Genomic DNA, 11,991 nt, shown 5'->3' with positions numbered 1-11,991 from the left:
TTATTTCAGAAGTCACAGAATGCCTCCAGAAAACATATGGTTGAAATTCTCCCATTCCTCAACTCCTAGGCCACCAATTGAAGGCTTATCTGATGCAGACATGTGAGCGGTTAATTATATAATCATACCAGCCTAGATGAGGAAGTGCTAGGACAAGGGAGGAAGGAAGAAGAGAGGATTAGGAGGAAAGGAAAACAAAGAGGGAGAGACAGAAGGCAACTGGGAAGAGATTATCTCTCTTGAGTAGGATAATTTATTAGTTATGTAGTCTTGAACAATTCACTTCACATTTTCAAATCAGTTTCTTCATTTGTAGAAGGAGGAAGTTATAATTTCTGTGCAAATTCCTTTTCTAAGCAATGTGGTAGCTACTGATCTCTATCACTTTTCGGGAAGGAAGGCCACCTGCTGTAGCACCTTCTTCAGATAATTCTTTACCTCCTTATTTCTCAGGCTGTAGATCAGAGGTTTCAGCATGGGGGTGACAAGGTTATTCAGGACCTGAACAGTTGCATTAAGCCAAGGGTTAGGAGTGGGCTGTAGGTAAATAAGAACCACTGGCATAAAAGAGAGAAGGATGGCAGTGAGGTGGGCACTACAGGTAGAAAAGGCACGATGTCGGCCTTCAGTAGATCGGATTTGAAGAATGGAGGATACGATGCGGCTGTAGGAAGTGATGATAAGAAGGAAGCAGCTGAGGGGCATGAGACCCACACTAACGAACCCCACCATCTCCAGAGTGGAGGTTTCTGCACAAGCCAACTTCAGCATCACTGGGATATCACAGAAGTAATAGTCCACCTCATTGGGGCCACAGTAGGGCAATTGGAAGGTGAGAGCAGTTAGAAAGATGGCCTGAATACAGCCAAAAAAAGAGGTCCCTATGGCTAGGAGGGCACACGCTCTGTGACTCATGATTATTGTATAGCGTAGAGGGTAACAGATGGCAACAAAGCGGTCATAGGCCATCACTGTGTACAGGAAACACTCTGTACAACCCAGGAAATGGTAGAAGAAGAGCTGGGACACACAGCCTGCATAGGAGATGGCTCGGCTATTCCCTGAGAGGTAGAAGAGCATCTTGGGGGAACTCACAGAAGGAAAAAATATGTCACACGTAGACAGTTCACACAGGAAGAAGTACATGGGAGTGTGAAGCCGAGTGGAGGAGACAATTGCCAGGAGGATGAGCAGGTTCCCTATAAAGGTAAAGATGTAGAAGGACAAAAAGAGAACAAAGAGCATGGTCTCCAGATCCTCTGTGTGTGGGATGCCCAGCAGAATAAACATGGTCACCACTGAGGCATTCCTCATCTTTGTGAGAATGTTATTAGAATGCCTTCAAAACAGAACACAGGTCTCCAAAGTGTGAATACTGGTATCAAACTGAGAAGCTATTTAATAAATAATAAACAATTATTTAATTATCATCTCATGTTTTCTTTTAGCAAGTATACTTTACAAAAACATTAATAACCTAAATACATTTAAAGGAAGATTTTAAATATGTAATGTGGCTTTAAATCATCCCATATGAAAATGATTTAATAAAATTAATAGCTAATATTGACCGAGCATTTGCAAGCACAATGCTAATTTTAATGTTATTTTATTTTTAAATGTAAGTCTCAAAACAACCTTAATAAGTGAAAGATGATTAAAATCACAGAGAGTTTTAGTAATATGGTCATATAGCTCAAATGCAACTGATCCAAGATTAATTTTCAGGTCTGATTCCAGAGCCAAACTTATACCCCTTTTACTGTGAAAGTTCCCAAGAAATATTGCTTAGAGAAGCAGATGATGATACTCATCTTCAAATACTTGAAGAGCTGCTGTGTAGATTTTCTGTATCCTTTTCCTTGGTGAATAACCAGTAAAACAGAGTGGAACTAATAAAAAGTTCGATTTCATGTCAGTGTAGAAAAAAATTAAGGAGTAAGTTGCCCTGTGAAGAAGGATTGTGTTCTTATCACTGTAAGTGTTTAAATAAGGATAAAATGATAGTCTTTCAAGGGTATGATGACCTTGAATTCCTAATTTGAATGCAAAGTTATCCCACAGGCACTCTTAATATCCTCTGAAATTCTTTGACTTTATTACATTGTTCATCTTTTCAAATATATCTGAGGACAGTAAAGCTTAACAAATGGTTCTCCTAGTAAACAGGTGGTTTTGATTTAAATATGATAAATCTATCCACCTCTATAACAGTTGTAAGTTTGAATATAGCTGTGTGAGTGACAATAATAACAATACCATGTATCTTAATAGAAGAGAGGCACATGCAGTATAGAAGGCCCGAATGCCACTGAGCCAGAGTCCTTTAAAATTACAGAAACTCTTTGGGTTACACCTGTGTATGGTCTGTAGTTTAAAAAAAAAAAAAGTCAACCTGAGTTATGTTAATATAAATATGTCCAGGCACTGTGATGAATGCTTCATGTACATTAATACCTTTAGTCCTTACCACATTCTGTGAGGCAGGTAGTATTAATTCCCATTTACATTAGGAAACTAAGGCACAAAGCGTTTAAGCAAATTGACCATGTTCCTGCATCTGTTAGACAGTAGAGTTGGATTTCACACAAATAAGGATAGGAACAGCTTCTGAGTTACTACTTCTGAATGAACATTCATTCATAAATAATGGCAATTTTAAATAAAATTACTGTATTGCTTGATTGTTATAGTGTATTTTTTTGATCTCTTAATTCTTACAAAATTCTTGTAAGGTAGTGGTAATTAACCCTGATTTTCAAAAATGGACACTGAAAATCAGAGAGTTAAAAACTGTTTTAAAATTAAAAATGAAGGGCAATTCATACCCAAATCTTCTGCTCCAAGTTTAGTGTTCTTTCCACTATGCCTTCAGAGCCTCCCAAAAAACCACAGTACAGAAAGCAGTCACCCCTTTGTGATGGAAAAACCACTCACAGATTCAGTCTTAAGGTTTGGAGAGAAGTCTTCCTGATGCACCACCTCCAACCATTAACTGTCTTTATCTACTATTCTCTGAAGAGTTTATGGCACTAGATTGTAGCTCCAGAGAGGGAGATAGGTCTCTCAAGATCATATTCCATCTGAATCAGTCCACAGCTACAGAAAAATTTCATTTCCTAAAGATGATCCCCAAGAAAACACCTCAGATTATGATGTAACCTAAATGAAAATTTGCATCATATTTGCTTCATTCAGAAATAATAGCCTACTGTCTTATTTAACTCCTATTTATGAGTTCCAATATTCAATAAGCTTTGCAAACTGCCCCCCTTTCTGCAACTGGCCTGAAATGGTCACTCACAGAAGTAAATCTCATCTCTGTAATTGGGAGTTGAAGTTTTACTTTTGTAAGTCTATATATTTATATAAACACACAAGCATTAATATAAAAATGAGTATTCACTTATTAGTGTGTGCATGCAAAGATGGGTGGTAGAAGATAGTAAAAAAACAATAGCAAAAAGAAAACAGTGAAGAACGGCTCTTTGAACATTGATACCTCAAAGACTGATGAATTGAATGTAACTCAGGAGGGGAAGTTACTTTTTTCATATGTTTCAATTTATACATATGGGAGAAACGCCGCATAGGAATTTGGAAAGGGAGATCTATGGTTCACTCTTCACTCTAGATATTGTGGCCGATGGTACAGATTATCCTCCTCAAGGTAAGAGCTGAACCTCTGAAAGGGCCTGATGTCACACTCATACCATAGTTCTTCTCCACTTGGTTTATATATATAAAGCAGTCCTGAATAACAAAAAGAAAGACTGACCTGGATTTCTCGTTGTGGCACAGCGGTTAACGAATCCGACTAGTAACCATGAGGTTGTGGGTTCAATCCCTGGCCTTGCTCAGTGGCTTAAGGATCTGGCGTTGCCCTGAGCTGTGGTGTAGGTCACAGACATGGCTCAGATCTCGCGTTGATATGGCTCTGGCATAGGCTGGCGGCTACAGCTCCCATTAGACCCCTAGCCTGGGAACCTCCATATGCCACATGGGTGCAGCCCTAGAAAAGACACACACAAAAAAAGGCTGACCTAAGTCATCGTAAGAGATGTTATTTCATTATGATTCCAGCCTGTGTCATGGGAACAGTTAAATGTAGTGTCTCTTGCACAATCCAGAAAAGGTAAGTTTCACAAATATTTAAGTATAAACCTTTATTAATTATTATAATACCTACCTTTCCTAAATGTGTCTTATATTATCATTATAACAACTCATTCCTAATGTCTAACTTCATCAGCAAAAGAGGCTGCAGGGGAAAACACTTGTATTTAACCTTCGTAAAGCATCTTCTGGTCATTTTATGGTCACACCCACAACTTATGGAAGTTCCCAGGCTAGGGGTCAAATTGGAGCCATACTTATCAGACACAACTTAGAATAGATTTACAAGGAGATCCTGCTGAATAGCATTGAGAACTTTGTCTAGATACTCATGTTGCAACAGAAGAAAGGGTGGGGGAAAAATGTAATTGTAATGTATATATGTAAGGATAACCTGACCCCCTTGCTGTACAGTGGGAAAATAAAAAAAAATTATAAAAAAAATGCACAACCTGAAAAAAAACAAACAAACAAATTGGAGCCATAGATGCCTATGCCTATGCCTATGCTAAAGCCATGCCAGACCCATGCCCTGCAGCAATGCCAGATCCTTAACTCACTGAGCAAGGCCAGGGATAGAACCTGCATCCTCGGGGATACTAGTCAAGTTCTTAACCTCCAGAGCCACAGTGGGAATTCACTGTAAGCTATCTTCTTTTCAAATATCTTAGTCTATAACATCTCAAACAAACCAACGTTTCCAACAATTCCCAACATACCATTTTTCTGTAATGATTTGACTTAGTGTGCTGATCTAATAGTGTAGTTCATGTGCATAAGCATCAGTGACATTCTGCTAACCATGAAGGTTCCTGCTCAGTAAGATGGAATATCTCTTAATTCATTCTTCCAGCAGTTGCTGTGGGTCTGTCACTCACTCAAACTAAGGATCACTTTCTAGGGAAGGTTCTCTGTTTCTCCTGAAGCTTGCCCCTTACCTCTGTCCATTTCCAGTTCATATGTAGCTTAGCACACACAGGACTTGGGCATTGAGCCTTAGAAACTTAAAAACTACTGAGGTGTTCTAGTCCGCATGGTAATGTAGAAAATAGAGCATAATTCTGGCTGAGGAAAAATTTGTGATATAACAGAAAGAATGAAAAAAAAAGAGAAATCAGAAATCTTATGATTTTTGACCCAGCTTTACCATGTGTTTTCTGTATCAGCTCAGAAAATAGAAGAGAAAGGGCCTCAGAGGTTAGTTGCGGGGCAGAGGAGACCTTCGAGCATGACTGTTCTGGGCCCCAAAGCAAAGTTCTGTGGATAGGAAGTGTGAAGCAGTGCACAAGAGCAAAGCTGTCTCTGTTATGCAGATATAATGCACATGATATGCCTGGCCTGGCCAGGTACTCTCAGTGCAGACTAATCTTACCTGTCATTCCTCCACTTTAATACCTGGAATTGATCCCTCTTGCCCATTTAATTGTACAATTAAGATTCCTTAGCTCTACACAGTGCTCTTTACTTTATGAAATTCAACTCTTCTGTCTAGTTTTCTTTACACCAATATCCTCTCTTCCTGCCATGCATGACCATGTGGAGTTGTTCACCACCCTCTGATTGGCAAGTACTTCTTAGTACCTCTGCCCAACATTTCTTTCATTTTGTCTATTCCATGATAGATAGTGTTCATCATTAAGGTTCTGACTCTCATGTAAGTTTTCCTGCAAAGCCTTCCTAGAGCCCTCAAGGCAGAATTCATACCTCATGGCTCTGAGCTCTTATTGCATCTGTGTGAATGTCACAGATACAGTTTTATGATGGAATGGTTAGGAGAAGTTCATTAAAGTCAGACTGACTGGACTCTAATTCTGACTCTGCCTTTCCTACATGTGTGGCATTTAAGAAGGTATTTAACCTCTCCATGCCTCTGTCTCCTCATGTGTATAACGAAGATATTAATATCTACTATACAATTTAGTTATGAGAATTAAGTATATTAATAAATATGTTTCAGTTAATGCCTCACACATAGTAAGCTCCATGTAAGTGTTTACTATTGCTATCACTATACTTTATTATATAATTCTATATGTGTCTGGTTCTTCATTAATTAGTGAACTTCTATAGGTTGAAGATCATGGCTGGGTTGTCTTTATAGAATTAATGATGAGCGTTATGTCTGAAACAAAGTAGGCAACTAGTAAAATGATTTTAAAATGATGGCTTTTTTCATAAGTGATCTGAACAATTTGGTTCATCTTTGACCAAATTGTAATCCAGAGCGAAACGTGTCTTAGATATTTTCTCTTCTGCATTTGTGGTACTCCTCCTCTCTAAAACATGAACAGAGACCTTTTTTTCCTGGGGAAATTATTTCACTTTTTCTCTAATAATTTGAATTTGAAATGAGGTTTTAAAAGCTATAAACACATTATTTTGTAAAGGCAGAATTCAGACATTCATCTGTAGAGCTCTGACCTACCCAGTCTCCATCTCCCTTGGTCCACTAGACTAGGAAGAACAAAAATAAGTACCAATGATGGAGTTACCATAACTGTAAGTTTTTAGGCCATGCTTCATGTTTTGCATGGCCTACTGTCAGAGCTTAGTCCATGTCTTCCTCTCAGCAAGCATCAACTAATGTGGGCATACAGTAATAAGATGAAATAAATGCTAAATGAATTAAATAATTGGCCTTATCATCATTTTTTGTTGTTGAAGAAAATCTGAAATATTTGTAAAATTTTTAAAAGTTTGTCTTTTTAAAGAATTTTCAGACTAGAATTAGATAGATTAGTGTGTATGTGGAATAGGAAAGAGTTTCTGTGAACAGAAACTCCTGTGAGATTCTATAATTAGCATTTCTTTTGTATATACATGTATATGTAAAAGAATAAATATATATGTGCATATGTATATTACACATATAATTGATTTATTCAACTTAATGTGTGTGTGTATGTGTGTATAATGGCAATTATTGTAGAAACTCTTTTCCCAAAAGTGAAGAAAAGAAGAAATGAAAACATGGTAAACTACCTATAGATTTGTCTCTTTTTAAATAACTAGAAGAGCTTAAATCAAAGATTTTCTATTCTGCCATTTTAAAGTTTATAATCAGATATGAATATAAGTATAAAATGAGAGCATATTAGAATGAATTAGGAGATAAATGGATGCTTTTAGGTTGAAAATAACAATTAATTGAAGTTCCTTGACAAGGGATTTTTAATGTAGTTAATACTGGAAAGTCTTCTACATCCAGTAATGCAATTTATACGCTTTTTTTCTACAGAGGATTGCACATTAAAACAAATAAACAAAAAAAACAGACTTAGCTGAATTAGTGATCAAGATCTCTAGCAATAAAATGTACATAATAAATAGCTTTCAATCTATTTTTTATTTAAAATGCACATCACTTTTTTAGCTGAAATTTATTGTGCTTTATTGAGATACAATAGAAATACAATTATCTGTTCATTTTAAAAATACACAACTTTGTACATGCTATCTATATCTATCTATCTCTGTATCAATATATATATGTGTACAGAGAAATACAAGTGCATACACTTAGCTAAAACCATTACCACAATCAAGCTAATGAGCTCATATTCCATAAACTTTTTTCCTGTTTCTTTGTAATCCCCCATTTCTGTCCCCAGACAAACAGTTTTTCTCCTTTCTGTCATTATAGACTAGTTTGATTTTTCTAAACTTCTATATAGATGGAACCATATAAGTGTATTTTTTTGGAGGATGAATTGTCTGGCTCCTTCTCCCTAGCATAATTATTCTGAGATATACCCATGTTGCTTTGTGTATCAACAGTTCATTGTGTTTATTGATGAGCAGCATTTCATTTGACAATAAACCACAAAATATTTTCTATTGATGGACATTTGTGTCATTTCCAGTATTGGGCTTTTATGAATAAAGCTACTATGAATCTTCATATATAAATCTTTGTGTAAACTTACGTTTCATTTCCCTTAGTTATGTGCTATGGCAAATGGAAGTTCCCAGGCTAGGGATTGAACCCCCGCAGCAGCCCAAGTTGCTGCAATGCTCCTTGCCCACTGCACCCCATCGGGATCTCCTATTCAACATTTTAAGAAAATGTATAAATGTTTTTTTAATTAACTGTAACATTTCAGATTGCTCCCAGAAGATTACAATAGTTCCAGTCAATCCACATCCTTGCTCACACTTTTAATGTTACTCATTCTATGGGTATGTAGTGATAGCTTTTAATATATTTATTGGTATCCATATCTCTTCTGTGGTAATTCATATTATTTTGTCTATTTGAGGGGTTGCTTTTTAAAATTATTCTTGAGTTTTGACAGTTTATGTATATTCTAGATACAAAACTTTCATCAGATACATGGCTTACAAATAAGTTCCATGACTGTCTTTTATTCTCTTAAAATGTCTTTGGGGGAGTTCCTGTTGTGGCGCAGTGGTTAACGAATCCCACTAGGAACCATGAGGTTGCGGGTTCGGTCCCTGCCCTTGCTCAGTGGGTTAATGATCCGGCGTTGCCGTGAGCTGTGGTGTAGATTGCAGACACGGCTCGGATCCTGCGTTGCTGTGGCTCTGGCATAGGCCGGTGGCTACAGCTCCGATTGGACCCCTAGCCTGGGAACCTCCATATGCCGCGGGAGCGGCCCAAGAAATAGCAACAACAAAGACAAAAAAAAAGACCAAGAAAAAAAAAAAAAGTTAAAATGTCTTTGAAAAGCAAAACTTTTTAAATTTTTTATGAAATCACATTATAAAATTTTTTTATGAATTACGCTTTTGGAATCATACCTGTATTTTATGGGGGTAGCCCAAAGTTGGTTGTCAATACAATTTTTTTATTTTTATTTTTTTAATTGTTATTTCCCCAATACATTTTTTTCCTACTCTACAGCATGGTAAACCAGTTACACATACATGTGCTGGTTCACATTATCATGTTCCATCATAAGTGACTAGACATAGTTCCCAGTGCTACACAGCAGGATTTCATTGCTAATCCATTCCAAAGGCAATAGTTTGCATCTATTAACCCCAAGCTCCTAATCCACCCTACTCCCTCCCCCTCCCCCTTGGCAACCACAAGTCTCTTCTCCAAGTCCATGAGTTTCTTTTCTGTAGAAAGTTTCATTTGTGCCCTATATTAGATTCCAGATATAAGTGAAATCATGTGGTATTTGTCTTTCTCTTTCTGACTTACTTCACTCAGTATGAGAGTCTCTAGTTCCATCCATGTTGCTGCAAATGGCATTATTTCGTTCTTTTTTATGACTGAGTAGTGGTTGTCAATACAATTTAATGACTTGAGAAATCAGACTGTCACAAGTTACCACATCTCTGTTAGAATCTGCCAGAGAAAGAACTCAGGATCAGTAGTTTCAACCCTTGTATAGAAACATTTTATTAACTATCTTAAAGATCTTTGAGGAATTCTCCAACTTGCACTTAATCTGAACTAAAACCCAAAAAGCTATTTATAGAACTTGAAGGGGTTAAGGATGAAGGCTCCATTGGATACATAGTAGTTTTCATATAAATTTATCAGAGGAAAATAAATATCAAGAAGATTTTCAAGGTCATACTAAGTAGCAGACATTCCTCTACCTGGAGATATGGCAGCAAATCATTTGTACAGGAGGCTACCTTGATGGAGATTTCAGTCCATTGCGGATTTTGACAATGAACAGTTACAAACTAGAATAATAGATGTCAAAGAGAATGATATTGAATTGGGCATAATAACAACATATATGTTAGTAGGAAGTAGAGGAAACAACTTAGAAAATGAAGATATGTTAAAATAATGCCTTTTGCAGCAACATGGATGCAACTAGAGATTCTCACACTAAGTGAAGTAAGTCAGAAAAAGCAAGACAAATACCATATGATTTCACTTATATCTGGAATCTAATATAGGGCACAAATGAAACTTTCCACAGAAAAGAAACTCATGGACTTGGAGAATAGACTTGTGGTTGCCAAGGGGGAGGGGGAGAAAGTGTAACGGATTGGGAGTTTGGGGTTGGTAGATGCAAACTATTACATTTACAATGGATAGGCAGTGAGGTCCTATAGTTTAACACATGTAACTATATCCAGTATCTTGCAATAGAACATGATAGAAGATAATATGAGAAAAAGAATATATATGTATGACTGGGTCACTATGTTGTATAGCATAAATTGACACAACATTATAAACAACTATGCTTTAATCAAAATAAAGAAAATTAAAATATGGAGTGGGATATGGTGGGGAAGAGACTTTCCCAGACTAGAGATGTGAAAAAGATAAAGATTACAATTATCATACTGCTATGGCCTTTATTTTTTAATGGATAGAAGAAAGGGGATTGAAATAACTGCTAGAAGATATTTTCATTGAGGATTTTTTTCAATTGTATGGAAGAAAGGGTGAGGAGGTAATTAATATTGATGGCATTAGAGGGGATATGTATCCAGGTCATCCTTAGTATTTTAATCTATGTCTCAGTGATATTTATCAGAGAAAAATCTGGAGGGAAATGTCATTAAAGGCCATAGAAATAAGAAATGATGTCAATAAAATTCCACTAAGTATGTGGATATATATTTATAGATAGATATTGACATATGAGTTAAAATTAAGCATAACAATTCACACAATATAACAAGTAATAACTTAGATGAGTAAATCATATTATATCTGATCACAAGAATATTCTTCTCTCTAGCATTTTTTTTAGGGCAACAGTGACATCTTTATTCCTTAGGCTGTAGATCAGGGGATTCAGCATGGGCACAGCAATAGTATAAAACACAGAGGACACTTTCCCTTGGTCCATGGAGCTCACAGATGATGGCTGCAGGTACATGAATGCAGCAGATCCAAAGAAAACAGCAACAGCTAATATGTGGGAGCTGCATGTACCAAAGGCTTTGGACCTGCCCTCGGTGGAGCGAATGTGGAGGATGCTAGCTATGATGAAAATGTAGGAGCTTAGGATGGTCAGGCTTGGGGCAAGGATATTAATTGCACTAAAGATTAGAATCAATAATTCATTGACATATGTGCTAGAACAGGAGAGTTTTAAAAGTGAGAGAAGATCGCAGAAATAATGATTGATCACATCACATTTACAGAAATGAACCCTAAATATGCAACCTGTATGAGAGAAAGCACACACCAGGCCCACAGTATACACTCCCACAATCAGGGAGAAACAAGTCTGATGGGACATGATGACATGATAAAGCAGAGGGCTGCAGATGGCAACATAGCGGTCATAGGCCATTGCAGCCAACATGTAACACTCTGAGATAGCAAAAAGGAGGAAGAAACAGAGCTGAGTCATGCATGCAGCGTAGGAGATGATGTTCTTGTCTGTCACAAAGTTCAGCAGCATTTTGGGGGTAATGACGGTGGAATGACAGAGGTCAATGAAGGACAAGCTACTGAGGAAATAGTACATGGGTGTGTGCAGGTGGGAACTGACCCCAATCAGTAAGATCATGCCCAGGTTGCCCACCACCGTGACCACATAGATTCCTAGGAAGAGGAAGAAAAGGGGCAGCTGGAGCTCTGGCTGTTCTGTTAGCCCAGCAAGGATGAACTCAATCACTGAGGAATGATTTCCTACTGCCATTTCCCTCTGGGTAGTTCCTGAGGGAGAGACAGAAAAACATGATTGTTAGAGGGACTTCATTTTTTTTTTTCTATTTAGAGTAAGGTGCTCCTTATAAATGGTTCATGGTTTAGGTATCCTATTGATCTACATGATCACTTAACTCTGGCTCAGTTGATGTAAGCAAAATTCATCTCAAATTTAATATTTAAAGCCTCGTTTTCAAATATAATAAATGTATTTTGTATTAAATAGTTTAGCCATGTTTATAATCATTGAAACTAAGTGTCTATTCCTATTT

General features: G+C 37.1%; 2 protein-coding genes across 2 annotated transcripts; both read right to left on the bottom strand.

The window, feature by feature from the left end:
* LOC100515044 (olfactory receptor 149-like) lies at window positions 382-1,314 on the bottom strand. Its single transcript, XM_005653714.1, has one exon. The coding sequence runs from the start codon at window positions 1,312-1,314 to the stop codon at window positions 382-384; it is 933 nt and encodes a 310-aa protein (XP_005653771.1).
* On the bottom strand, window positions 10,776-11,735 carry LOC100516990 (olfactory receptor 8G1-like). Its single transcript, XM_003130000.1, has one exon. It carries the CDS (start codon window positions 11,709-11,711, stop codon window positions 10,776-10,778), a length of 936 nt encoding a protein of 311 aa, XP_003130048.2. The 5' UTR covers window positions 11,712-11,735.

Source organism: Sus scrofa, chromosome 9 (assembly GCF_000003025.6).
Source record: "Sus scrofa isolate TJ Tabasco breed Duroc chromosome 9, Sscrofa11.1, whole genome shotgun sequence".
Classification (NCBI taxonomy): domain Eukaryota; kingdom Metazoa; phylum Chordata; class Mammalia; order Artiodactyla; family Suidae; genus Sus; species Sus scrofa.
Note: the sequence above shows the minus strand (reverse complement) of the source record. Positions and strands in the feature narration are given on the sequence as shown.

Coding starts and splice junctions, on each gene's coding strand:
- LOC100516990 (XM_003130000.1), bottom strand. CDS start 11,711: ATGGCAGTAGGAAATCATTCCTCAGTGATTGAGTTCATCCTTGCTGGG.
- LOC100515044 (XM_005653714.1), bottom strand. CDS start 1,314: ATGAGGAATGCCTCAGTGGTGACCATGTTTATTCTGCTGGGCATCCCA.